At 39.2% G+C, this 23,433-nt stretch overlaps 3 protein-coding genes across 4 annotated transcripts; 2 read left to right on the forward strand and 1 right to left on the reverse strand.

Moving 5' to 3' along the window:
- Positions 1-1,139: 1,139 nt before the first annotated feature.
- Positions 1,140-9,897, forward strand: wu:fl23c11 (uncharacterized). Its single transcript, XM_063465011.1, has 16 exons — positions 1,140-1,302; positions 3,408-3,435; positions 3,536-3,667; positions 3,869-3,931; positions 4,038-4,135; positions 5,272-5,365; positions 5,449-5,511; positions 5,598-5,731; positions 5,838-5,900; positions 5,994-6,048; positions 6,144-6,364; positions 7,584-7,631; positions 7,723-7,774; positions 8,049-8,144; positions 8,246-8,284; positions 8,470-9,897. The coding sequence occupies exons 1-16, from the start codon at positions 1,174-1,176 to the stop codon at positions 9,258-9,260; spliced, it is 2,106 nt and encodes a 701-aa protein (XP_063321081.1). The 5' UTR covers positions 1,140-1,173; the 3' UTR covers positions 9,261-9,897.
- A 1,791-nt stretch (positions 9,898-11,688) lies between these two features.
- On the forward strand, positions 11,689-20,574 carry LOC134618947 (protein disulfide isomerase Creld1). The gene is made up of 11 exons (XM_063464593.1): positions 11,689-11,951; positions 14,114-14,234; positions 14,355-14,437; positions 14,711-14,821; positions 15,085-15,176; positions 15,336-15,515; positions 15,616-15,711; positions 15,802-15,885; positions 17,533-17,628; positions 17,725-17,865; positions 17,952-20,574. Exons 2-11 carry the CDS (start codon positions 14,118-14,120, stop codon positions 18,170-18,172), a joined length of 1,221 nt encoding a protein of 406 aa, XP_063320663.1. The 5' UTR covers positions 11,689-11,951; positions 14,114-14,117; the 3' UTR covers positions 18,173-20,574.
- A 1,330-nt stretch (positions 20,575-21,904) lies between these two features.
- LOC134618948 (uncharacterized) lies at positions 21,905-23,382 on the reverse strand. Of its 2 annotated transcripts, XM_063464595.1 has the most exons (6): positions 23,276-23,382; positions 23,028-23,161; positions 22,793-22,920; positions 22,628-22,687; positions 22,342-22,531; positions 21,905-22,165 (listed from the first exon to the last, which is right to left on the reverse strand). In XM_063464595.1, the coding sequence occupies exons 1-6, from the start codon at positions 23,283-23,285 to the stop codon at positions 22,055-22,057; spliced, it is 633 nt and encodes a 210-aa protein (XP_063320665.1). In that variant the 5' UTR covers positions 23,286-23,382; the 3' UTR covers positions 21,905-22,054. The 2 variants fall into 2 exon arrangements, with proteins under 2 accessions (XP_063320665.1, XP_063320664.1); XM_063464594.1 differs by having other exon boundaries at positions 21,905-22,531.
- Positions 23,383-23,433: the final 51 nt, after the last annotated feature.

Below are 23,433 nucleotides of genomic sequence, written 5' to 3' on the forward strand. Positions count from 1 at the left end.
TGTGGACATCAATTTTGAGTTATTTAGACCAAAATAGTCAATTTTGTTCTACAAGGGCCTAATATCCACTTATGAGGACATTATACTGCTACTGTTCGATCGAAATTTTAAACGAATATCTTCACATGAGGCTCTCATTTTTCTTAAAAACAAAATTCAGGTAAAAAAAAAAAATCTGTTAATTCTTTATTTTTACATTCATCGGGTCCCAATATGCCCAAATATCAAAGAGAAATTAAAAATGCATGCCATGAAAGAGTTCGGGTCTTAGTAGTTTAAACAAGCCATGTTGGTCATGTTTCAGGTGCCATAAAATGAGAAGTGAAACTAAAGAGTTTGTTAGTGCAGGTGTTTCAGTTTTCTTGATAAGATTACTAATCTAACACACAGTGGACCAAATTGGCATGTTCAGTCAGAGAGAAGTTAAAGGAAAACGGAAAAAACGAGTAAGCAGCTTGCAAGTGAAAAAACCCCAAAAACAACAACAACAACAACAACAACCATAAAGCATCCATCATTATTGTCACGATGATGGCAAAGTTTAACTGAGCAACACAATTAAACTCTGCCCGCTGACTCATTATGACTGTTTCAATCTGTTGCAACCCCCCCCCCCCCCCCCCCAAAAAAAAAACCAGAAAAAAAATAGACCATAAAAATGTTGGCACACACGTTGTTGTTGTGACCGTTTAAGATAATGAAAAAAACCAGACTTTTGTTCTGATCATCATCTCGTTACTTTTTGACGTTCTCTCTTCACAACAATCGGTGTGAGTCATGTTGCCAAGCAGGTTTGTTTTTATAATTTGGTGTGCGTGTGTGTCGCTTTATGTTTATGTTGCTGAATGATTCACCAGCCCTGCAGAAACTCACTGTGCAGCTGACAGCTTTGCCCCCTCCTCCTATCCAACCTGCGCAGGTGGCGCAGCTACACGCCCAACTCCAGATTATTCAGTTATCAGGAAGGGCGGTGAAACAAAATCCCAGGAGCCTCACGACGCGTCGCTACTGTCGAGCTAGACATGATCGCGATTTTCTCGTGCTGCCGAGCTCGGTGTTTTAAGTATAAGAAGCTCTGATTTTTATGTGTCCCGTGAGGAGGGGAGCGTGGAGCAGGAGACGTGCGTCGGAGTGAAAGGGCTTGTGCCAGGCGCAAAGGCGCACTCCAAAAATATGGGTCTCACACTCCGGTGGGTGCCACACGTGGTCTCCCTGCTGTTATCGCTGTGTTTTTGGCTGTTCTTGTCGGCAGGCGCGCTGGAGATTTTTGACCAAGACACACCTGAGTTCACCTGCAGCAAGGTAAGTGGGAATCCTGGGAACTGAGAAATGTTTCTTTTGGAATCAAGCGGTTAAAGAGTGACTCTTCTCTATGGGGCGAGAGTATTTATGACTGCTCAGTTCTAAGCTTGTAGCGCTTGTATTATGTCTACTATAGCGTTTATCATTATCAGGTCAAACACTAATAAAAACAACGCTAGTTATGGGCGGTTAATGATTTAAGTGATCTAACTATAAAAGTGTGTTACCAAATTTTGTTATTGCTATCTATTTAAAAAAAAATGTAGGTGCAAAGGGAACAAAATTTACTGTGCAAACGTTGTCTTCTTGGAAAATTAGGATAAGAGACACCCTGTCCTGAGACAGATGTTCATTACTTATTTACTCATCTACCTGAGTCTGGCACCTTACTCCGCCACTCCAATTCCGTGGAAGGTAGCTTGACTTCCCTGAAACTGTTGTGTCAGAAATGGCAGTATTCATGCACATGATGCAGTATGTAACATTACTTACATAAATCTTAACTGTCTTTATTTCTTGACTTTAAGCGGCAGTAAACATCATTGACATCGGCATGACATTTTCATAGGCGTTGCTGATTTGTCAAACAAAGAACAGAGATAAAAGCATTCAAAGCAAAAACACAGACCATACATAGAAGGATACAACGAAACATAAGCCTTTAAATCCAACACTGAATAAACATAAATGTGCACGCAGGAATGAAAGCAAATAAGTCATTGCAGTAGCATCAGATAAGAGTTAATATAGTGATGAGTGATGGCAGGATGAGTATGGATCCTCTTTAATTCTATAGATGTGGGCAAAAATAAGAGAGAGTGGTGCAGGACACGTATCAGGAGAGAAACAGTGATGGAGAGTGACAGATAGGTTCAAGCTGGTGGTGGGATTTCATCCGTTATGGGATCTGAACCCCTTCTTGTTTGCGATGGTGATGGACATGCTTATAAATGAGATCACACAGGAGTCTCCGTGGACTATGATGCTCACAGATGAGTGAGAGTAGGGAGCAAAAAGAAGAGGAAGCTGGATAGGAGAAGGTTTGCACTGGAGAGAAGAGGAATGAAAGTTAGTAGAAGCAAGAAAGAATACATGTGTGTGAATGAGAAGTAGACAGGTGTAGGTGGACTGGTTTTAATACCCGGGTTCAACCATCCAAAGCAACAGAGAAGTGAAGGAGAGTGCAGGCAGGTTGGAGTGAGTGGAGATAAGTGTCAGGGTGATTTGTGGTAGTAGTGGATAGTACAGGATGGTAGCAAGAGTGAAAGGGAAGGTTATTAATTTGGTAGTGAGACCTCCTGTGGTCTGTGGCTCTGATGCCAGATGTCAGTGTAGCACCCAGAGTGAGCAGGTGACCATGAGGCAGGAAGCAAAATACAGCAGCCTGCATTTAGCTTCAACCCGAGGCTATCATCCCCCACTCTCTCTCTGCTTTTCTGTCTACTCATCACTGTAATAAAGGCAAAAAGCCCCAATATAATGTTTAAAAAAAGACAAGAAATTGAGGTGGAGGTAGAGCTGAAGATTTCCACTGGTAGTGAACAGGATGGACAAAATTAGAAAATAATACATCAAAGGAGGAACTCAGGTAAAGTACTTTGGAGAGGCAAAGTTGAGTTGGTTTGCACATGTGAAGAGCAGAGAGAGTTGATAAAGTGGGCAAAGGATGCTGAATATTCAGAAAAGAGGATGATGGTGCTGGGGATAGGGTCAGATGGAGGCAGAGGATTTGCTGCGGTGACCCCTAAAGGGAGCAGCCAAAACAAGGGGAAGCAAGATATTGTAGAAGAATTACTCTACTACTGCTGCAACAGAAAAGTAATAACAATAAAAATAGACAGAACAAAGGAAATATAAATGCATAAAGGTTTTTTTTGAAAAAAATAACCAAAATGTTATTATAAAAATATTTGGAATCAGGCTTTCAAATATCTGAAGCTGCTCACTACAGTTGTGTGATAAATTGAAAGCTTTTAACTTAGAGACATATCCTGCATATTTTTTACAAACTATTTACCAGACATTTTACTTACAATTGTTGACATCAGTGGTACTTTTTAGATGTGATTCATTCAACTCTCGTTCACATTTTATTCTTTCTTCAGGGTTTGACTGACTGCCATGTGGATCAAGGTAGCAGCATGATCAGTACTTGCGCATCCACTCTCACTGTTATCATCTCAATCCCAAATAAACCTGTTTGTCTAAAGCAGAAACGCTCTTGTTTTCACAGCTCCGTTTTCTGATGTCTTCCCTGATCAATACAATAAAGTTGATGTTACACAGTTGCAGCTCGAAAGTGTTCTCTGCTGTTCAAACAAACAGAACTGCAGTCTTTGCCTTCAAGTCACCATCACTCTACAAGGTAGCTTTGCCATAAATCACTTTGAGAGACTACTGGGACACACATTTCATAATGATGGTCAAGCATAATATTTGATGGCGATGCTCTTAATGTTAAAATGTTTTCCTGCATTCTTATCATAGCTGTCGAGCTTGTTAACCTGTCACATGTCGTGAACTAATGTTGTATTTAATGTTGCTGACATGATGATGATGATCCAAGCTGACGAAGTGGGTAACGTGATGGATGTTTCTGAGGAGTCGGGTGATGACAGCGAAAAAGAAGGTGTGTGTGTGTCAAACAGCAGAACAAAGTTTGAGTTTGTTAGTAGTTAGAATCATGTGCTTCAATCACAAAAAAACGTAACCTCACATTTTTCTCCATATTACAGATTTTGTGAAAGTGTATTTTAGCTTCCCGGGATCAGAATTTTGGAAAGCACTCTATTTTAAACAAAGCAACTCCACTGTTGACAAGTCGACATATAAGGTAACATTAGGGAGGAGTGAAGGTATTATTTATTGTCTGATTTGTTTTTATTCTGGATTAATTAAGTAGTCTGTGGAGGTGGAGACTATGTTTGTTGTGTTTCACTACATGAAAGAGTGGATTAGTACCCTTTATTTGGCATATTTGATCAATTTAAAATGTCATAATCATTCAAACAACAAACTCTTAACTATTAAACATGGCAAAATAGTGTCAATTTTTCATGTTTCCAATGTCTGAGTTTAGGTTTTCCTTCTCTGGTTCCAGTCCAGATAGTAGCACAAGTAAGCATAGATTGGAATTGCGCTTAACCCCAACGAGCCTCAAATAACAGGAAATAAGTAACACGTCACACTTTTTTTTTTTTTTTTTTTTTTTTTTTTTTTTAGGTTGTTGCAAAATTCTATAAGGAAGTAGCACATTAAATAAATAACTGGAAACAAGCATGAAGAGGATATTAATACGAAGATTAAACAAAAGGCTAGGGGTATTTATAGACATGAGGTAATCAGTTAAACACGGGAGGGTAACAAAACATGACAGCAACTAATTTAAACAATGACAAATGAGGCACTGAAGGGTGCAATAAACTTATGAAATACAAACAGTAACTAGAATTAAACCAACAAGTACTAAAAGCTCAAAGTAAATTCAAACCTGTACAATAAACTAAAGTAAGAGTAATAAAATCATAACGCAAGCAAACATAGCACCCAATACAAAGAAAGGCAAACAGAAACCAGAACTCAGAAATCCACACAAATTAAAAAATACAAACCCCGGGACACGGCACAACCCTACACCTCCTGGAGCCCACAAGAGAGCGGGCCCATGTTGCTAATTTGGAGCTCAGACTATCAACCATTAATTAGAGATATTTTGTTGCTTAACAAGTGCACTATTTTTGGGGGGATTACACCTCATTTGTACTTTGTGCTTCACTTGAGTCGAATATTCAATTAAGGATGTTGTTTTAAACTGTTCTATTGTCATGTTTCTGCCTAAGTAACAGATATGAATACTTTCTCCATTATGGATAGACTCTCTGCATTCTCATAAAATCAATCTAAGAGCTTTACTAAATACAGTTAAATGTTTTAAAGTTTACTAAATGTCTATATTTCCTGCACTTCCAGCTGCTGTTGAGAGAAAAAGTGCACTTCGGCAGTCCTGTTATGGTCAGTGTAGACTCAAAGATTCAAAATATGACACTTCCCTCTTTAAAAGACGGTGAGTTTAAGTTAATGGGAGCAAAAATATGATGAATTGTAGAGCAGTGTTACCCAACATTTACTACACCCTCTGTTTTTCAGTTTGTGATAAGGAGCTTGAGGCAACTATAAATGAATGTGGTAAGACACTTTCACAAACCAGGAGTAAAATGCAGGACTGGTAAAAACGGTTTTACACCACTGAGTGGGTTGATCCAGCCATGTTCTAATTCATGACTATTGACACGAAGGTCCCAGACTCAGCGTGGTGGGAGGTCAGCAGAAGAATGTCATTCTGCAACTTAAAAACGCTGATGTCAGACAAGGAGATGCAATCACATGGCAGATGGTTTGGGATAAAATCCCTGCAGAACAGCATGCATGGGTGGGTCAATATTAAACTATACAGGCCAAATTTATATTTGGTTCTGGTAGTGCAAAATCAGCATTATGCAGGTTTATTTGTTTAACTTTGTTTTCATCTTTGGCAGCCCAAAGAGAAGAATGAGGTGGTCATTCCATCAGACGTTGTTCTACCATGCCTATGCTTCCAGGTAAGCTAAAATATTAAGTGACAGCTAAGCTATTGGCAAATACATAAGTAAATAAATATATATGTAAAATAATAAATCTAAAATTGTTTACAGGCATGGTGGGAGGGATCATTAAGAACACAAATCTGCCCTTTCAGAAACCAGCAAGGTAAAGGGTGTTTCCTGACATCAAGTTCAGAACAAATTTGCATGGCAAATTAATTTTCACACATGGAGTATTGCATGTTTTGTTTTGTTTTTTAGATGCACTCGAAAATATGCAGCACAGCGTGTCTGCAACTTTGGTGGAGTCTCAGCTGAGGGATGGTGGCACAGGGCTGATCTGGAATGTAAGTGCGCCGTGTATACTGGAAGCAGAGGTGTGGCTGTGCAAGAAAGACCAGGTGGGAGGCCAGTGTGAAGAGTTGACGCATTCCAGACAGAGACTACAAGCTAAATGGGATGAACGAAGGAGCAGATACTTGGTAAAAACAGCAAAAATACTGAGTGTGATGTACTGTATTTTTCATGAGCTACTATGTTATAATTTTAGAAATGACTGTTATGAGTGAATATATTCCTTTTATTGTGTCCCCAGAAAAACAGTGCAATATTTGGTGCAATAGCACCAAAAATAAACTTTAAACCTTTCAGTTAGAAAAACGCAGAAACAAAGAAGCAAATAGGCCAAGTTTTTTTTTCCTTCTTACAAATGCAACAAACCAGACATACTGTACAGCAGACAGCAAACAGTCAGTTAAGATTATTTTAATAACTGGAGTCTTATGTCTGACCATTAGTCTTCCTCATTTTGGGCTTAACTTCATACAGAGCTGCCTTGTTTGCCTTGAAATATCTCTGTCATGAGTCACTCAGTTCAAAACATCCTCTGCCCTTTTACGTAACTCAGACAAACAGATATCTACATCTACAGAAGAATGGTGAAACAGTTCCAAGCTTGATTCATCTCAACAAAAAGAAAGAAAAGAAAGAATGTGTCCGACATTTAAATACATATTCAGTTATACTAGAATTTGACGTCTCAACATGAAGTTGTAAACTAAACAGTTTTAAGATTTAATTCAGTTTGGAGGCGGAGGGTGGATATTTTAATTCAACTCTAAAACTACAATTTTAAACTAGAATGTTTAAAATGACCGGCTCAGCCAATAAATTACCAAAAGGCTGATTTAAACACACCTGAAATTTGGCTGTGCTTAAAAAGCAGAACCATGGGGAATGTGAAGCCATGAAGCTTTCTTTTGTCATGATCACATAAAAGAGATCACATTCATGAGCGGTGATCTTACAATATCAGAACTAGATGACAAACAACTGGTAAACGGAGGTTTTACAAATGTCTTGAGAATGCAAACGTTCTATTTTTGTTTTGTTTTGTTTTTTTCAATCCTTGAAATATTTAATGTTTGTGCATCATTCAGTGCACCAATGTGTGGGAACAAAGCTTTTACAAAAGAATTTTCAACATCTTTTAATGCAAGCAACCAACTGAAGTAAAATGCAGATTGCAGGTGATGCGTGAAGAGCCTCTGTCTGTTGCACTTGTTGATTTGAATGACATGCTACATTTTGTTCTGTTATGATGGTTCACTGAAGTCAAAAGGATTGGTGATGAATCTTCTCTTTGTTCTTTATCGCTCTTTACTGGCTGTGATTGACTATGACTTTTCTTTAACCCTTCAGCAAACAGGAGAGTTCGATGTGCCATCTCACCCTCTGCTATGTGTTCAGGTGATGCTTCAAACACAAAATTATACATGAAACTGAATGTATTCTTCACTATGCAGACTGTGCTGACATAAACTCCTGCATTTATTTTTAGATGAAGATTAACGGGACAAATTCAACCTTAGAGCCCCAGTGTCCGTTTGCCAGTAAGATTGTGTATTACTATCTATTCGATTAACGGATTAATACATTTTTTTAACCCTTTATTGACCGGCCCTTCAAATTTACCTGTAAAATGGGCCCACCGGTGGGCCCATGGTCAATAAAGGGTTAAAGCAACATTTAAAAAAAAAAAAAAAAAAAAAAAAATCCCACTTTCTTTCATTAATATGTAAAAAAATAAGTAATTACATAGTGATTTTTTTTTTAATATAACATTCTGTGTCTTTATTAAAGTTTCATATTTTTACATTTTTACAGCATCTCGATTGCGATGGAGCCTGGTGCTCATCATTGGATTACTACTCATGTGTTTAGCAATACTGGGAGCGTATTTGATACAAGGGATTCTACAAGGTCAGTTTCCAGATCGAGTGTTACTGAAAAACAGAATAATAAATAAAACAGAATGAGTGTTTTTAGAAAATATCTTGAAGGCATCTTTGTTTTCCATACAGGTTATGTTTGGAAGTGGCTGAAAGACGAAGACGTTAAAGGTAGGAAAAAGCATGACGTTAATTTCACACTGGCTCACCAGTATTTCCACATTCCTTGCTTTCATGTTTTTGTTTCCAAGCTTACTTGGCTTGACTTTTATGCCATAATCTTGATTTGAGTGATAATTCCTTGTAGGTTTGTTTGATCAAATACTGATTATAGCCATTGAAATGTTCTATTTCAGGGGCTGTGGGCGGTGTTCATGTTGTGTTGCTGTACCCACCTGATGATAACCCTTGCCTGCCAGAGCTGTTGTGTCATTTGGGCTCATCTCTCCAGACACTGGGCTTCACTGTGTCTCTAGACCTGTGGAGCCACGCTGAGCTCAGCATGCTGGGACCTGTGCCATGGCTCCACTCACGACTTGATCAGCTGCAAAGGCAAGGGGGCAAAGTGGTGCTAGTCCTAACCCAGGCCTCCTGGACAAAGGCTGAAGAATGGGGAGCTCAGCGCTCAGAGAGGAAAAGAGACATGGAAGAAGATGCAGGAAGAGATTACCCTGGGTCTTCTCGCTGTGCAGATGTTTTCAGTGCTTCACTGAGCTGTGTTCTAGCAGACTACTTACAGGGCCGCGCTGGCGAACGGTTTATGCTGGTGCAATTTGAATCCCTCCCACCTGAGCCCCCAGGTAGTTTCCGACCGCTGCCAGAACTTTTCCGAGGCCTGCATGTCTACAGCCTTCCATCCCAGAGCCTGGGTTTCCTGACTGAACTGGCTGGAGCTCGTCAAGTAGCTACTGCATCAGCCAGACGGAAAAGAGCAGGGGGGCTCAGGATGGCATCACGGGCTCTAGCCCAGAGACTGTCAGCATTCACAGCAGGGTCAAATGTATTACGCCTTGTGGGAGTGCACCAGAGTTGTGTTGCCATTGGAGTGGAAGACTCTGGGGAAACTGTGCCTTTGCAGACCAGTCTTATCACACCCCCCTCCAGCCCTGACATGGACTTGCAGGTCAGTGAAATGGAGTGGGCCTGACAACAGGACAGGACAGCTATGGTTCAGTTTTGGGATGAGCAACCAGTAATGACACAATCTGAACTGTTGCTCATCATTACATTTGCTACTTCAGCTTCTTTATTTCAGGAAAAACTCTGGAATCCTAGCCTGTTGAAAAGGAGGCATTAAAAAAATCAGTCATATTATAGCTTGAGCCAGTCCTGCTCTAGGAAAACAATAAAATATCACCACTTCCAAAGAAAAAGGTGACAGCAGATGCAAAGGTCTGTGGTGACTATTTTTGAAAAGTAGCATGGCTCAGGAGGGCTACAAAATGAGAGTAAAGTGTGGAGAAAAACTCACTGTGTGCACACTTCTATGTTCTATTTCTTGTCCTACTACTGCAAGCAAAAATTTGTGAAGCTCATGAAAAAAAATCTGCAGCACCTGTCCCATTTTTGGAGATTGACATGCATGTATTTTGGCAATTTTGCAGACTGTTTAGAACAACTGGAATTTTTGCATTGATTATTCATAAAATGTGTTCATCATCATCAACTTATACATGCTATTACATATCTTTATTGCGCACGGTCAGTAATAACTGGCAGAGCAGACAGGGGGGGAAAAAAGTAAGTGAACTCCTATAAGTTTCTCTATCTTTAACATTTCCTATAGCTGCTAATGAGGATTTAACCCCGCCCCCAAAACTGTTTCATTTCATTAGTATTTCTGAGATGACTTGAATAAGCAGCACACTTTTATTATCTCAAATAACCTTGAGATGGGCATTTCACAATATGAATTTCCTTCTTTTTCAACCATCATGTTCACTTATTTTGTTCAGCAAATTTATAATATTGACTGGGCCTAAGGTTAAACCTTATCTTATGAGTAATCAGTACAGCAATACCAGTTCTGTATAACTGCGTATCAATGCACTGAAAGTAATGAAGAAAAAAGAAACCATAATGTTGTGTTTCTGACTTTATATATGTAAATATATTTAACCAGTTTGTCTTGGCATGTCCATTTTGTTTTATACTGTTTTCTTTTTTTCTTGTTGTCTTTAATAAAGAGCTAATGTTGGTATGTCTTTGTGACATCAAAAGAATAAGTTTCCTTGCATTTGCAGAATAAGCTCGTTGAAATTTGTTTAACATGCATATCTATGAAAGCTTTAAGAATAAAAAAAACCCACATTACAACAACAGTTTTTATTAAATGATGGTTATTTTTTTTTAACATGTTGTTGTTATTATTATCATCAGTTAGGGGTCCTAAATGCATCTAAGCTTTAATTATGCAGTTAAGAGTCAAGCCCGGCATGGTGATAAAGTGGTCACAGCAGGTTTCCTGGTTCAAATCCTAGCTGAGGCCTTTCACACCACCTCCAGAGTGTATGGAGTGGGCCTTCTTCCACAGTCCAGAGGCATACATTGTAGGTTAATTGCATGAGAGGTAGATAAAGTGTTTTAAGTGTCAGTAAGACCACTCAAGGCGCAGATAAATGTGAATGCATAACTGGGTATTTGTGCCTGTGCGCTTTGCACCTGCAAGCACAAATAATCACACTGTAAGAAAATAATCTAACAATAGAAAAATATAATATTTTTTTAAAAAAAAGATATGATTAAACTAACAGAGATTGAAACCAAGCTCAAAAGAAACAAGGCAGAGCCGATCTGCATTTATTTAATATTTATTGATAATTATAAATGCTAGTTATGAGGATCTTTATGACACCCTCTCCACCTTTAAGATTAGGCTCAAAACTTTCCATTTTGATAAAGCATATAGTTAGGGCTGGATCAAGTGACACTGAATCTTACCTTAGTTACGCTGCAATAGGCCTAGGCTCCAGGTCATGATGTGCTGAGTGTTTCTTTTTCACTTACCTCTTTTACTCACTCATGTGTTTATACACCACTCTGCATGAATGCATTATCTCTGTCTCTATTCCATGGTGTGTCTTTTGTCCTGTCTTGCTCCCCCTCACCCACAAAAAGTTGGGCAGGTGGCTGCCCTCCCCTGAGCCTGGCTCTGCTTGAGATTACTTCATGTTAAGAGGGTTGTTAAATTTTGGGGTTTTTCTCTGTATTATAAAGCCCAATAAGAAGCGCCTCAGGGTGACTGCTGTTGTGATTTGGCGCAATATAAATTGAATTGAACCGATTATTATTTATACACTATAATTAGATCTGTACTTGAAAATTAGTTTTAGAGATTTATTATGAGGGAATTCATGGTCAGGTCAAAATGGACCTGAACCATAGCATGACGGCACAGAATATGATCAGTATGAAACATTTAAAGAGTTAGTCTTAAATGTTTACATATTATTTCATACTTGGACGATGCAGCTATATTCTTCTGGTGGAATCACTGACGTATGTAAAGCTGGATGCTGAATGATTGGTTGATTGTTTAAATCCCAGAAGGTTTGGGTGGTTCCTCCTTATGGAAAACAGAGAAGCGACTGGAAGCTGTTCACTCATTCATTCATCTCACTGCAGCCCGGCACTACGGTACTACAGCTCCTCTGTTGCGTTGTGAGCACTAGCAAGCAACTGCTAAAATGACACGACTGAAGCGTTCAACGTGAAGTGAATGTCCAAAATGTGAAGCTCTGCCTGCATTTTTATGAACCTGAATCAGCGGGGAATCCGACAATCATCATCATCAGTGGCACAGCGACAGCAGCAACGGAGGTGGTGGCTTCTCAGTAAGGTAAGACCTGGATCATCAATAAAAGCTGAAGCTAATTTCAGATTGGCTGCATTAATGCGACTTAGTTAGTTGATATTTAACGCTAAATAGCCTAAGGAGGATATGGTAGCCGATATCAACAATCTTTAGAGACACACCGGGTAGATAAGCAGACTATGATAGGCACAGCGTTAGCTTAAGTTAGCAGCTAACTACTGACCTTAGCCAGCTGCTAGTCGGCTAATTGGTGGTGCTGATGCTGAGCTAACCAGGCTAACGATGAAGCTAAGGCAGGCTAAAGCTGCTTGTTTTAAAGACTAGCTTTTAACAAGTCTAACAAAAATTCATACTGTTCACAGATCTAATTTGGACTGCATTTAATGAAACCAGATTTTTATATAAAAACATAGGAAGTGAAGGCTGAGATACATTTGAAAAAAAAAATAAAGATGGGTACTTTGGACAGTTTAAAGTCAATTAAAAAACTGGAGAGGATTAATCCCACGACACACACACACACACACACACACTTATAACACTCGGTAAAATCTCAAATGTACATTTAATATTTATGCATATTAGAAAATGACTCATAAATGACTCATAAATGAATTATAAAATATAGGACAGGGGTATTTCCAGCTCCTTTAACATCTTGTGGAAAGGCTACTCCAGCGTCTTGAATCATACCTGATGAAAGCAGCATCAACTTGTTTTATTTCTGCTTTGTGGCGCAATAATGAGAAGCAAACAACCTGAGAGGCTTTCCTGTTTCATAAATCAATATAATTTCTGAGACATTTTCCAGTGCATAACCTGTTACTGTCACGTAAACAAATAAAAATGTAAATCAAAACTAAGCTTCCAGGCTGGCTTTAATATAAGCATACTACTTCTTTCCTTCTGGTTTTAGTCAGCACTTGCGTAGCTATTTGTAGATCAGAAAAAGAGTCTTACAATATTTTATTTTAGCTACACTAGTGTGGTGAAGGTGCCTGGAGGTTTGCACAATATGAGTGCAGTGTAGCTGTGCTAGTGCTATTTAAGTAATATCATAATAATATGGCACTGAATCACTCAATACAATCTTCAAAAGTCAACCATCACAAATGTACTGTGTGAAGGAGTCATGAGTGGCAGAGAAGTATGTGAGCATGGGGAAAACATGTAAGACAGTCAGGTAACGATGAGGTGCATAGCTGGAGTGAAAGATGGGTTCAAGGTGGGAGTGTGATTATATCAGAGATCAGCTCTAAAAATCTTCTTGTTTGTAGTGGTGATGGACAGATTGACAGCTTAGGTCAGACAGGAGTCTTCGTGGACTAATGTTGCATACGGCAGTGTGATTTGTAGCAGTAGTTGCAAGCAGGTGGAAGAGAATTGGGAGAGGTGAAGGTATGATCTGGAGAGAAGAGGAATGAAAGACAAATACCTGTCAACTCGTCAATACTGCTCTACCATCCAAAGTAAGTACACAGTATGCAAGAGCGGCGAAGAGGACAGTGCAGGCAGGGAGGAGTCAGGGGTAACTTGTGAAAGAAGGATAACTACAAAAGTGAAAGAGAGGCTTTACAAGATGGTAATGAGACCTCCTGTGACATAAGGTTTGCAGATGGTAGCACTAATAAAAAAAGCAGAAGCCAGAGCTGGAGGTTAAAGATGTTGAAGATGTTAAGCTATTCATCGAGAGTGACCAGAATGCACAGGATTTGAAATTAAATCAGAGGGTCAGCTCAGGTTGAGCAGTTTGAAGACAAAGTTAGAGAGGGAAACTGTGATGATTTGTCATATGCAGGTGGATAGTGGATATATTAGGCAAAGGATGGTGAATATGGAGCTGCCAGGCAGAATGAAAAGAGGAGGGGCTCAGAGAAGGTTCATGGATATAGTGAAGGAAGAAGACATGCTGACTCATAAAGGAAGCAAGAAGAAGAAGAATTTTAGTGCAGTTTGCAAAGCTATGGATTGTATTACTGAGTTTCTTTTGTATTGTCCGCCACATAGTTATGATCAGATCTCTAAAAACAGTTTTTTTCTGGAAGTGTAGGTGCATTTGATGACACTTGCTGTGATGTTTAAACAAAACTTAAAAAAAAAATATGATTTTTTTTTTTTACATTGGCCCATACAAACAATTTTTACATAATTGTTTGTATGTTTGTTTGTATGCATGCTGTCTATAGGATCATGTGGTGGGCCTGGCCGTTCCTGCCTGCTCTGGTGCTTCTCTCAGAGCTCTCTGTGGTGAGAGTCCAGACGGCACCGTGCCAAACCTGCAAAAAACTCACTGAGAGTTTCATTAAGGTAGTCCTTGTATCCAAAGAAACTGTCAATGCATGCTTGTCTTCTTTGAGCAGACCTTTTTAAAAAAAAAAAAAAGAAAAAAAAAAAGGGCTTTAGGACCCTAACTTTTACTCTTTCTAGGGCTTGGAGAGAACAGCCAATAAGAACTTTGGGGGAGGAAATACTGCCTGGGAGGAGGAGAAGCTGGCTAAATATGCAACCAGGTAAGACTAAATTTTTGTTGGAGTACTTAGCAAATACCTGCTCATATATTCACTTTGTCTAATACGACTACTTCCGACTTTTTGCTAAATTAAATTCACATAATAACTTATATTACTAGACATCCTGTCCTCTGCATATTTGTATGATAGTTTGTGAAAATATTTGCTGAACATTTTCTACCGGAAAAGGTGGGGTTAAATCATATTTAAGGGGTAGGGTGTTATTACTTCACGACTATGTTGCTGTCTCTGTCCAAACTTGTCATGTTCCAGTGAAACTCGCCTACTAGAGATAGTAGAATCTGCTTGTGAGAAAACAGATTTTGAATGTAACCGACTGCTGGAGCAGATAGAGGACCAAGTGGAGACATGGTGGTTCCACAGGTAAATTTTTCTCAGCAGCTTCTGTGATGTTTTGTTTGTATGAAAGCTGCTTTCATGCATGAACTTTTGTTAAATTGAGATGAATCAGATCAGCAGGAAAAGGTCTTCTGACGCACATCTTAAAATGTAATTTAGAAGAATGAGTTGCCTGTAGAGTGTGTAGGTGGCACCGTCAGTTTCTCCTGTGTAACTGGGTTATGCTGATGTGTTTTATCATGCCCGTGTCTTAACTTCCTTACTGATGTGATCTGTGCATCCTACAGACAGCAGGAAGCACCAGACCTGTTTGAGTGGCTGTGTATAGAGGAGCTGAGACTCTGCTGTCCACCTGGACACTTTGGACCTGACTGCAAAGGTGTGGCTTTAAACACAAGCTGCCTTATGTCAACACTGACAACCTAGTCAGTCCAAAAAATATCAAAAATGCATGAAACTCAGTGATGATAATCAGAACCATGCTAATTGAAAGTTTAGGTTTAAAGTGTAGCACTGATATCCTGCTTATCCCATACAGAGTGTCCATCTGGACCTGGTGGAATATGTGGAGGTCTGGGCCGCTGTGAAGGGGAGGGTACTCGCCTTGGAGACGGAGAGTGTGTCTGTGATCCCGGGTACTCAGGCCATCTTTGCCAAAGCTGTGCTGATGGTTACTACAGAGAGAAAAGCTCCAATAACAGCATAGCAGCCTGTGCAGGTGCCACAGATTCAGATAATGGTTTCCACACTGTTAAATCCTGTCTGGGGTCATCTAAACTTGACCCTCACCCTGTGACTGTGTCTTTCATCCTTTGTAGCCTGCTACCACTCATGCAAGAAATGCTCAGGGCCGCAGGACTACAAATGTCTCGACTGCAAACCCGGCTGGATCCTTCATGACAACAAATGTGTTGGTGAGTGTGTGGCTTTAGAGTTCACTCAATAGCAATTCAGTGATTCGGTGCCAGCTTTCTGTTGTTTGACATGGCTTGTATGTCTCTTAGACATTGATGAATGCGGTACAGAGCTGGCTCGTTGCCCTTCTAACACCTACTGTCACAACACAGATGGATCATATGAATGCAGAGGTATGCTCTTTACTCTAGTTATTATTTTCCTGGACCTTATTAAATTGTGCATATTTTGTGCTGCTGCTGTAATAAGAGGCAGGTTTTTAGTTACATCTGGAGAATATGCGATAATACAGTTTCAGTAGTAGCTAAGTCTCATCACAAAATGTGAGTGGTGTTATTGTATGCTACTTCTCACAGTTAATGAATGTTTAAATCAAACTGCATAAAGACATGCACTCATTGTCCACTTAATTAGTTATACTTTGCTCTCAGCGAGTTGGACCCCCTTTTGCCTTCAAAACTGCCTTAATTTTTCATGTCAAAAAGTCAAAAAGTTCCATGAAATGTTCATCAGATATTTTGGTCCATATTCTCACGCTAGCATCATGCAGTTGCTGTAGATTTGTCAGATTAAAATGACTGATGGGAATCTCACATTCCACCACATTCCATAGTTGCTCTTTTGGGTTGATGCCTGTGGAGGCCATTTGAGTACCGTGAACTCACTGACGTGTTTGTAACATTGTGCTTTATCCTGCTGAAACGATGCTCATGCCCAAAGTGATCCATGAAAATATTCCCCTTGACATTACACCACCAGCAGCCTGAACCAGTGGTACAAGGCAGCATAGATCCATGTTTTCATGCTGTTTATGCCAAATTCTGGTCCTTGCATTCAAATGTCACAGCAAAAATTGAGTCTCATCAGACCAGGCAGCCTTTTTCTAATCTTATGTTGACCAACTTTGGAGAGGCTGTGTGAATTGCAGTCTGGATTTTCATTCTCAGCTGACAGCAGTGGCACCGATGTGGTCTTTTGCTGCTGTAGCCCATCTAGTTCAAGGTCTGATGTGTTGTGAGTTCAGAGATGGTTGTAATTAGTGGGTATTTGAGTGACTTGTTAGCTTCCTTTCAGCTCAAGGTATTCCAGCCATTGTGCTCTGACTTTTGGCATCAGCAAGACATTTTCATCCAGAGAACTGTCACTCATATTTTCTCTTCTCTTGGACCATTCTTTCTAAACCCTAGACATGGTTGTGTAGGAAGATGCTAGTAGATCAGTAGTTTCTAAAGTACTCATAGCCAGGCTGGCGTCAACATCCATGCCACATTCAAAGTCACTTAAATCACCTTTCATCTCCATTCTGATGCTTGGGTTGAACTTGTTTACATGCTTGAAATGAGTCGCTGCCATGTGATTGGTAGAGATTTGTGTTAATAAGCAGTTAAATGGGTGTACCTAACATTGTGGCTGGTGAATGTACCTTACAAATACATCTCAATTTGAATATGAAATGCAAAACAGTTTAGTCCAATTACTGGTTAGTTGTTGTTTCTCTTTAGGTGGTGTAGGACAGAGTTTTTCTTCCACAAAGGAATTTGTGGGATTCCCAAAGAGTTACAATTGTAATATTGTAATTGTAATTTATTTGATCTAACCTCACTTGTTGACTACAAGTTATTTTAATCAATAATATTTGTGGTTTAAGTAGTAAGAAATAACTGAAAAAAGGGCAAAGATATTTATCAAGTATGGTAACAAAGCCTCATTACTTTTACAGTGAAATGACTTAATAAATGTGCATTGGAATTCCTGGTTAAAAAAAAAACCTTTATTATAGCAATATGTAATGCTGACCACTGCACTTCTGGCGTTTGCAGGATGTGACCAGGCATGTGTGGGCTGCATGGGTAGCGGTCCTGCCCGCTGTAAAAAATGTGCGCGTGGCTACAGATTGAAGGGAGCGAAGTGTCTTGGTATGTATACACAAACTGGCTACTGAACCTCAACATCAGTTTCCTTTTCTCTTTTCCTGATGTGTTTAAACTGGTTTTCTTTGTGTCCTCTTACAGATATAGATGAATGTAGTGAACGTGCCATAGCATGCCCGGGACTCAATGAGGCCTGTATAAATGAGGAGGGCTCCTTCCACTGTGACTGTGCTAATGGCTTTATCAGAAGAGACAGCATCTGTGTTGAAAATAAACCTCCTGGTAAGAAAAATCCATAAGGAATATGCAAACACATGCAGTGTACAGCTTCTCAGACCTCTTGGTTTCTTTTCCTTTTCCCTCTTCAGCTGGTCCAGAGAAGGGACTCTTTGACGATATGACAGATGATGAGGTCCTTGTACTGCAACAGATGTTCTTTGGAGTGGTAATCTGTGCCCTAGCCACCCTTGCTGCCAAGGGTGACATGGTCTTCACAGCTATTTTCATTGGAGGTGTGGCTGCTATGGCTGGATACTGGCTGACCGAGAAGGGAGACTACATGCTGGACGGATTTCTGAAGGGACGCTAGACTGCATTGGACCGTAGCTTGATTAAAAAGACGGGCCAATTTGGGTAAATAGGAATCAGTTTGAGGCAAGAAACTAGCTTTGCAATGCTAGACTTTCAGGGATTTACTTGTGACTGGGGAATTAATTTAAACGGCGTGGGTTAATTTATGTGTATGAGTGACATAACACGGGAAGAAGGGAGAACTTAAAGAACATGAAGCCGTGAATCTTTAAGAGGAGTAACGAAGCATCACTGCACTGATGGAAAGGAACCGAACTTACTTCCCTACCTCAGCTGTGTTGGGAACAAGGGTGACATAAAGACCACTACTGATTGTGAAAATCTTATGCATTTGGATATGATGTCTGGTCTTTGTCTCTCTTGAAAAGATTATTTTTTCGTCTACTCTATTCATGATGTCCATCTGCGTTTTCACCATTTCAGCTCCCCCTCCCTCCCATAGTTTGAATGGCACATGAGTTGTGAGTGTGTCAGGTTACTAATGCACTTGAACGTAGCGCTGTGGGACATTGGGTAGGATGGAGATATCACAATTTCCCAAATTCCCCCAGTGAAGCACTCATAAAACTCTGGGATATTTAAATTAAGAACAGCCATTTATTTATGTTCACAGAATAACTTTTTACCTCTTTGTCCCAGAATAATTCTTTGTAATAATAATGCATGATAATAGGATTGGAAATGAAAGATACAGCACCCTATCTATTTATTTGTCCTACTTGGCATGGAAGATAAACTTTTTAATAGCTGCTGGGCCACCAACATTACTTATTTAAGTACCAGGATCCTGTTACAGGAAGCGGGTTAAGCCAACAGTGCTGAGTTTGTTAACCCTGAGAAACATTTTTTCAGTTCTAGAAATAGAGTTAACTACTTTTCATTTCCTCATTCAAAAGGCCACTGTTAAAGGTCAGAGCCAAGCAAATTATCCTGCAAAAGTCAGAATAAAATCTGTAGCTGTCAACCTGTCTGAACTCCGCTGAATGTTACTGAAACAATGGGTGTTTATTGTTTAAATCATTCTAATCGGTGTAAAGCTTTAGACACATGATGCTGATTAATGATCACTTATTTGTCGTGTTGTAATCAAGTGAAAATGAGGCGGCAAGGACTTTAAAGGACACTAAAATGCGGTTAAACATATTTTAAAGCGACTTGGTCCACATATTATTGTTCGGTTATGAAATTTTGTCAACATTTTGAAAGACACAGTTTCTAAAGTTTGGTGTCTGAACCTCAACATATTTTCCACTGAAAATGGCCCAAACCAGTCTCGCTGGGTGTACCCAGATAGCAGTAGTGACCAGAAGTGGATCCATCAGCAATGCTGAATAGTCTAACATTTTCTGATTTAGTGTAAGAATACAGTAAATTGTGCCTTTTTACAGAGTCATCATTAAGCATAAACAAGCTAAATATAGTTATAACTAAGTAAATACAACAAGGAACAAATTAAGCTTATTTGCTTCAGTTTTATGCGATAATCTTTATATTCTCTTTTTTTTTTTTTTTTTTCACTGTTATTTTAGCTGTCTGGAAAGAGTTTCTCAGTTTCAGTTTGGACATATCCATAGATTGGGATACCATTTTTCTTTTAATTTTTTTTTTAATGTCATATCTGACAGTTTAAGCAATTTTTATCTACTTATGATACACACATACTGTCTCACTTTGCACCATATTTTTACTCTGTGCAAAACTGAAAAATAACTCTAGCAAAAGAAAGACAAGTTATACTGCTGCTTGATTTTCTTTGTGGTATCTTCTGTCATTTGATGATGTACCATGCCTTCACTGGGTACATGCCAGTGCATGTCCTGCAGAACCAGTCAGAAGTGCGGGTATTCTCATAAGGTAACACCTGGAAACAACGGATAAAAATGCTGTGCAGTTCCACATGAATAGGGATATTCCATTATCATAGTGTAACTGATGATTACTTTCTTTTTCTACTCATGTGTGCGTTTAACTTGGGGTTATCGTCGTCAGAGTTCAATGAACTTGCGGTAAACTTCAAAGCTCAACAACTCAGAGTTCATTTTTAAACTCAGTTTTCTGAACTTCCTGGAACAGGACCCAGCTCTATTCTACATACATACATGCGTTTTGTGTTGCCTTTATTTTGAAGTGATATTTATGTTGTCATATTTTATTAATATTTCCTTTATACTTGTGTGTGTGTGTGTTATCAGCATATATTTTTAAGAGTTAAATTGTAATTCTGGGAGATACATTAGCATCATGTTGGATTGCCACTCAAGAGAGCGTCACTTTTTATCCGTCCAATTATCTATTTATTTTTATTTTAAGTTATACTTGATTATTTTCCGAGTGTGGAATGTTGTCCAGAGTCAAAATTCATTAGCGATGTTTGCATTACAATAAAAAGTCTGGCACTCATGTTGTTTTTGTTTATTTATTTATTTGATCTTTGTCAGAGTCTCTGCTCCTACATGCATACACAAAACAAGGGGTAAAAGAACTGACATTTCGTGTGATTGCATGTTGCATTATATTATAAATGACAGGGAAATTGGGAGTAGTTCATCACTGAGATAAACTCTTGGCATTAGTTAATATGTTTTATAAAGGTTATCATTGTTATTGTGTAGTGATGTTAAAAAGAAAGTACACGCTCTTTCATTTCTAAGGTTTTACTTACAGGATGTAATGATACAAAATAATCTGCTCCGTAAATCATGTAAACACAACCTCAGACAAAAAACAAAGTAAAAATGCTGAAGTCTTTTTTTGATTCAATACTTTGTAAAACCATCTTCAGCAGCAATAACTTCAACTAACTGCTTTTCTGTGTGATTCTATCAGTCAGAGGAATTTTGTGCCACTCATTACGTCTTTGCTGCAGGTTATTGAGGTTTGCAGGTATTTATGCACAGCTCTCTCAATGTCTGGACTTTCTGTGGGCCACTGCAACACCTTAATTCTTCTCTTTTTCAGCCATTCGGTTTATTTGCTGCTGCGCTTGGGATCATTGTCCTTTCACATGACTCACCTTAACTTTAGCTGTCAAACAGGTGGCTTCACATTTGACTTTAGAGTACTTTGACATACAGAGGAGTTCACGCTTGATTCAATTACAGCAAATTGCCTGTGGCTGCAAAACATGGTGCTTGACAGGTGGTATGAAGTGTTTGTACCAGTGATGTTTGGTTTTCATGTGGCCACCCTTCCAAACAAGTCATACCTGTTCAGTCTTTTTTTTTTTTTTTTAAATTATACTGTTGTGAACTTTAACATTTAACATGAGAAGTGAGATAGGCAGAGCCTTTTTGTTTTTGACAGTTTCTCCTCAGTGTTATGCAGTCGGACCCTGGGGTGAATTTCTTGGAAAATCCATTCCCGGAAAGCTTAGTGACGGTATTGAGTGTTTTCAACTTTTGAATACTCTTTATCACCATATACTGGTGGACCTCAAATTGTTTTTGATAATCTTGCTGGTTATCAATAAAGTAAGAGGAAACTGATCAGCTCACCTAGTGTTGCTTACTTTCTGAATTCCTATAGAAATAATAAGGGTGTACTGAGTTTTTCAAACACTGCTTCTGTATTTTGTCTAAATTTGTGTTTAAATAAATGATGACATTGTATGATATGTTCACCTGAGGCTGTATTGACCTATTTTTAAGATTTGCCAAGGACCAGATGTTTTTTTTTTTTTTTTTAATGACCTGATACAAAAACTGTGAATTGAAAGACTGTGTACCTGTTTTTTCACATGACTGTATGTAATCCAAAAATATTTTAAAATTAGTTCCTTTAGTGATTCTGCACTGTACATTTGGGATCCCATTTTTCCACCTGACACACATGCTACAGTGAGGCCTGAGTCTGACGTTTTGACCTCCCGGGGAGGTTTGACCTATTTCAGTGTTCCACTCCAGTTGATGGGGTTGAGGCGCAGCAACTCTCTTTCATTCAGGGCCTCCTGGGAACGTGTTAGTGCTCTGTCCCTCCAGCTCTGCTCCATTAGCTGTTCACAAGCAGAGAAAGAAACAAGAAGGAAAAAAAAAAACCCACCCATGCTCAGACACTCGCTGTATTTTTGTAACCTGAGAGCATGATGAAACATTTCCAGGGCACTACCGGATGGGGCCATAACCACAAAAGCATTAATAGTGGATATATAATGTATGTGTGCGGCTGTACCCTCTTGTTCTCATCTCTGTACACCGCCATTGCTTTGCTGTGCTGGATCCTTTGTTCTCGTTCACTGGCCAGATCGAGGCGGTCTGCTTCTCTGAGAGTCTCCGCTTCCTTTATTTTATTGGCCAGCTGCAACTTTATTGCTGCACATTTCTCCTCTATTTGTCTCTTCAGCTGCTCTCGCAACTCCTTCCTACGGAGATAAAAAGAGCAGCTTTTCTTTGCCAGAAACAACTCATGCTGTTGTTTTTCAATATAAAAAGGTCAATGGTATCCTCCACTATTTTACCTGTACTCTTCTCTCTCACTGCTGGTTCCATAGAAGGGTTTTCGCCATACCTGATAATACCTGACACAGCAGCTTTCAGTCATTGTCTTTGAAGTCAGCTCTTCAAAGAAAAGAGGGAAATGGCACAAGTGATTCAGTGATAGTGAAATTATTTAGTGCACCTACCTGTAATGCTCTCTTCTCTGCATGATCAGTGTCCTCTGGTGGTTGTGTTGGTGAACATCTGGTGTCTCCAGACTGACAGTCCGTTTATGAACAAATGGTGGGTGTAAAGGGTTCAATCTGGGAATACTCTAAGAAGCATAATTATGGATCAGTTTGGTTTTTCTTGTTGTTGTTGTTGTTGTTTTAAAAAATATATTTCTATGATAAACCACACAATTAAGAAATCTCTGCTTACCTGATTGCTTTTCCAAAACTGTGCGGAGTCTGAAATTACGGGAAATTTTACGGTTGTATCCACCAGGCAGCGACCTTGCCGGACAGGAGGTGCGCGAGGGATACAGACTGGCGTGGAAGCTATGGAGATGGCTGCTGTGAGGATAAAGAAGTGAACAGAATTAAAGAATTAAAAGAGATACTTTTAAATAAAACCAGTAATACTTAAAAAAAAAAGGACAACAAATGGAAAACAAAATCTCTCCTTACGTAGTTTCATCTTATACTTCACACTTCTGTTTGCACACCAGAGGAGTCCAATGAAACTTTCAGAGCTCTACTTTTCTTCTTAAAGGTGTAGTTGCCTTAGAATTAAATCAACATGCAACAAAACATTAAAAAAATAAATCCAAATGTAAATATACCGG

This window comes from Pelmatolapia mariae, linkage group LG20, assembly GCF_036321145.2.
Source record: "Pelmatolapia mariae isolate MD_Pm_ZW linkage group LG20, Pm_UMD_F_2, whole genome shotgun sequence".
Classification (NCBI taxonomy): Eukaryota; Metazoa; Chordata; class Actinopteri; order Cichliformes; family Cichlidae; genus Pelmatolapia; species Pelmatolapia mariae.

What these genes read in the sequence shown, in the direction of transcription:
- LOC134618948 (XM_063464594.1), bottom strand. An exon ending in AGTTTTGGAAAAGCAATCAG is followed by an intron (nt 22,921 to 23,027) that starts GTAAGCAGAGAT and finishes TATGCTTCTTAG; the next exon opens with AGTATTCCCAGATTGAACCC. An exon ending in CAGAGAAGAGAGCATTACAG is followed by an intron (nt 22,688 to 22,792) that starts GTAGGTGCACTA and finishes CTGCTGTGTCAG; the next exon opens with GTATTATCAGGTATGGCGAA.
- wu:fl23c11 (XM_063465011.1), top strand. Translation starts at nt 1,174, where the DNA reads ATGGGTCTCACACTCCGGTGGGTGCCACACGTGGTCTCCCTGCTGTTA. An exon ending in CCCTTTCAGAAACCAGCAAG is followed by an intron (nt 6,049 to 6,143) that starts GTAAAGGGTGTT and finishes TTTGTTTTTTAG; the next exon opens with ATGCACTCGAAAATATGCAG. An exon ending in GCCCCAGTGTCCGTTTGCCA is followed by an intron (nt 7,775 to 8,048) that starts GTAAGATTGTGT and finishes ACATTTTTACAG; the next exon opens with CATCTCGATTGCGATGGAGC.
- LOC134618947 (XM_063464593.1), top strand. Translation starts at nt 14,118, where the DNA reads ATGTGGTGGGCCTGGCCGTTCCTGCCTGCTCTGGTGCTTCTCTCAGAG. An exon ending in CAGCATAGCAGCCTGTGCAG is followed by an intron (nt 15,516 to 15,615) that starts GTGCCACAGATT and finishes CATCCTTTGTAG; the next exon opens with CCTGCTACCACTCATGCAAG. An exon ending in TGGATCATATGAATGCAGAG is followed by an intron (nt 15,886 to 17,532) that starts GTATGCTCTTTA and finishes TGGCGTTTGCAG; the next exon opens with GATGTGACCAGGCATGTGTG.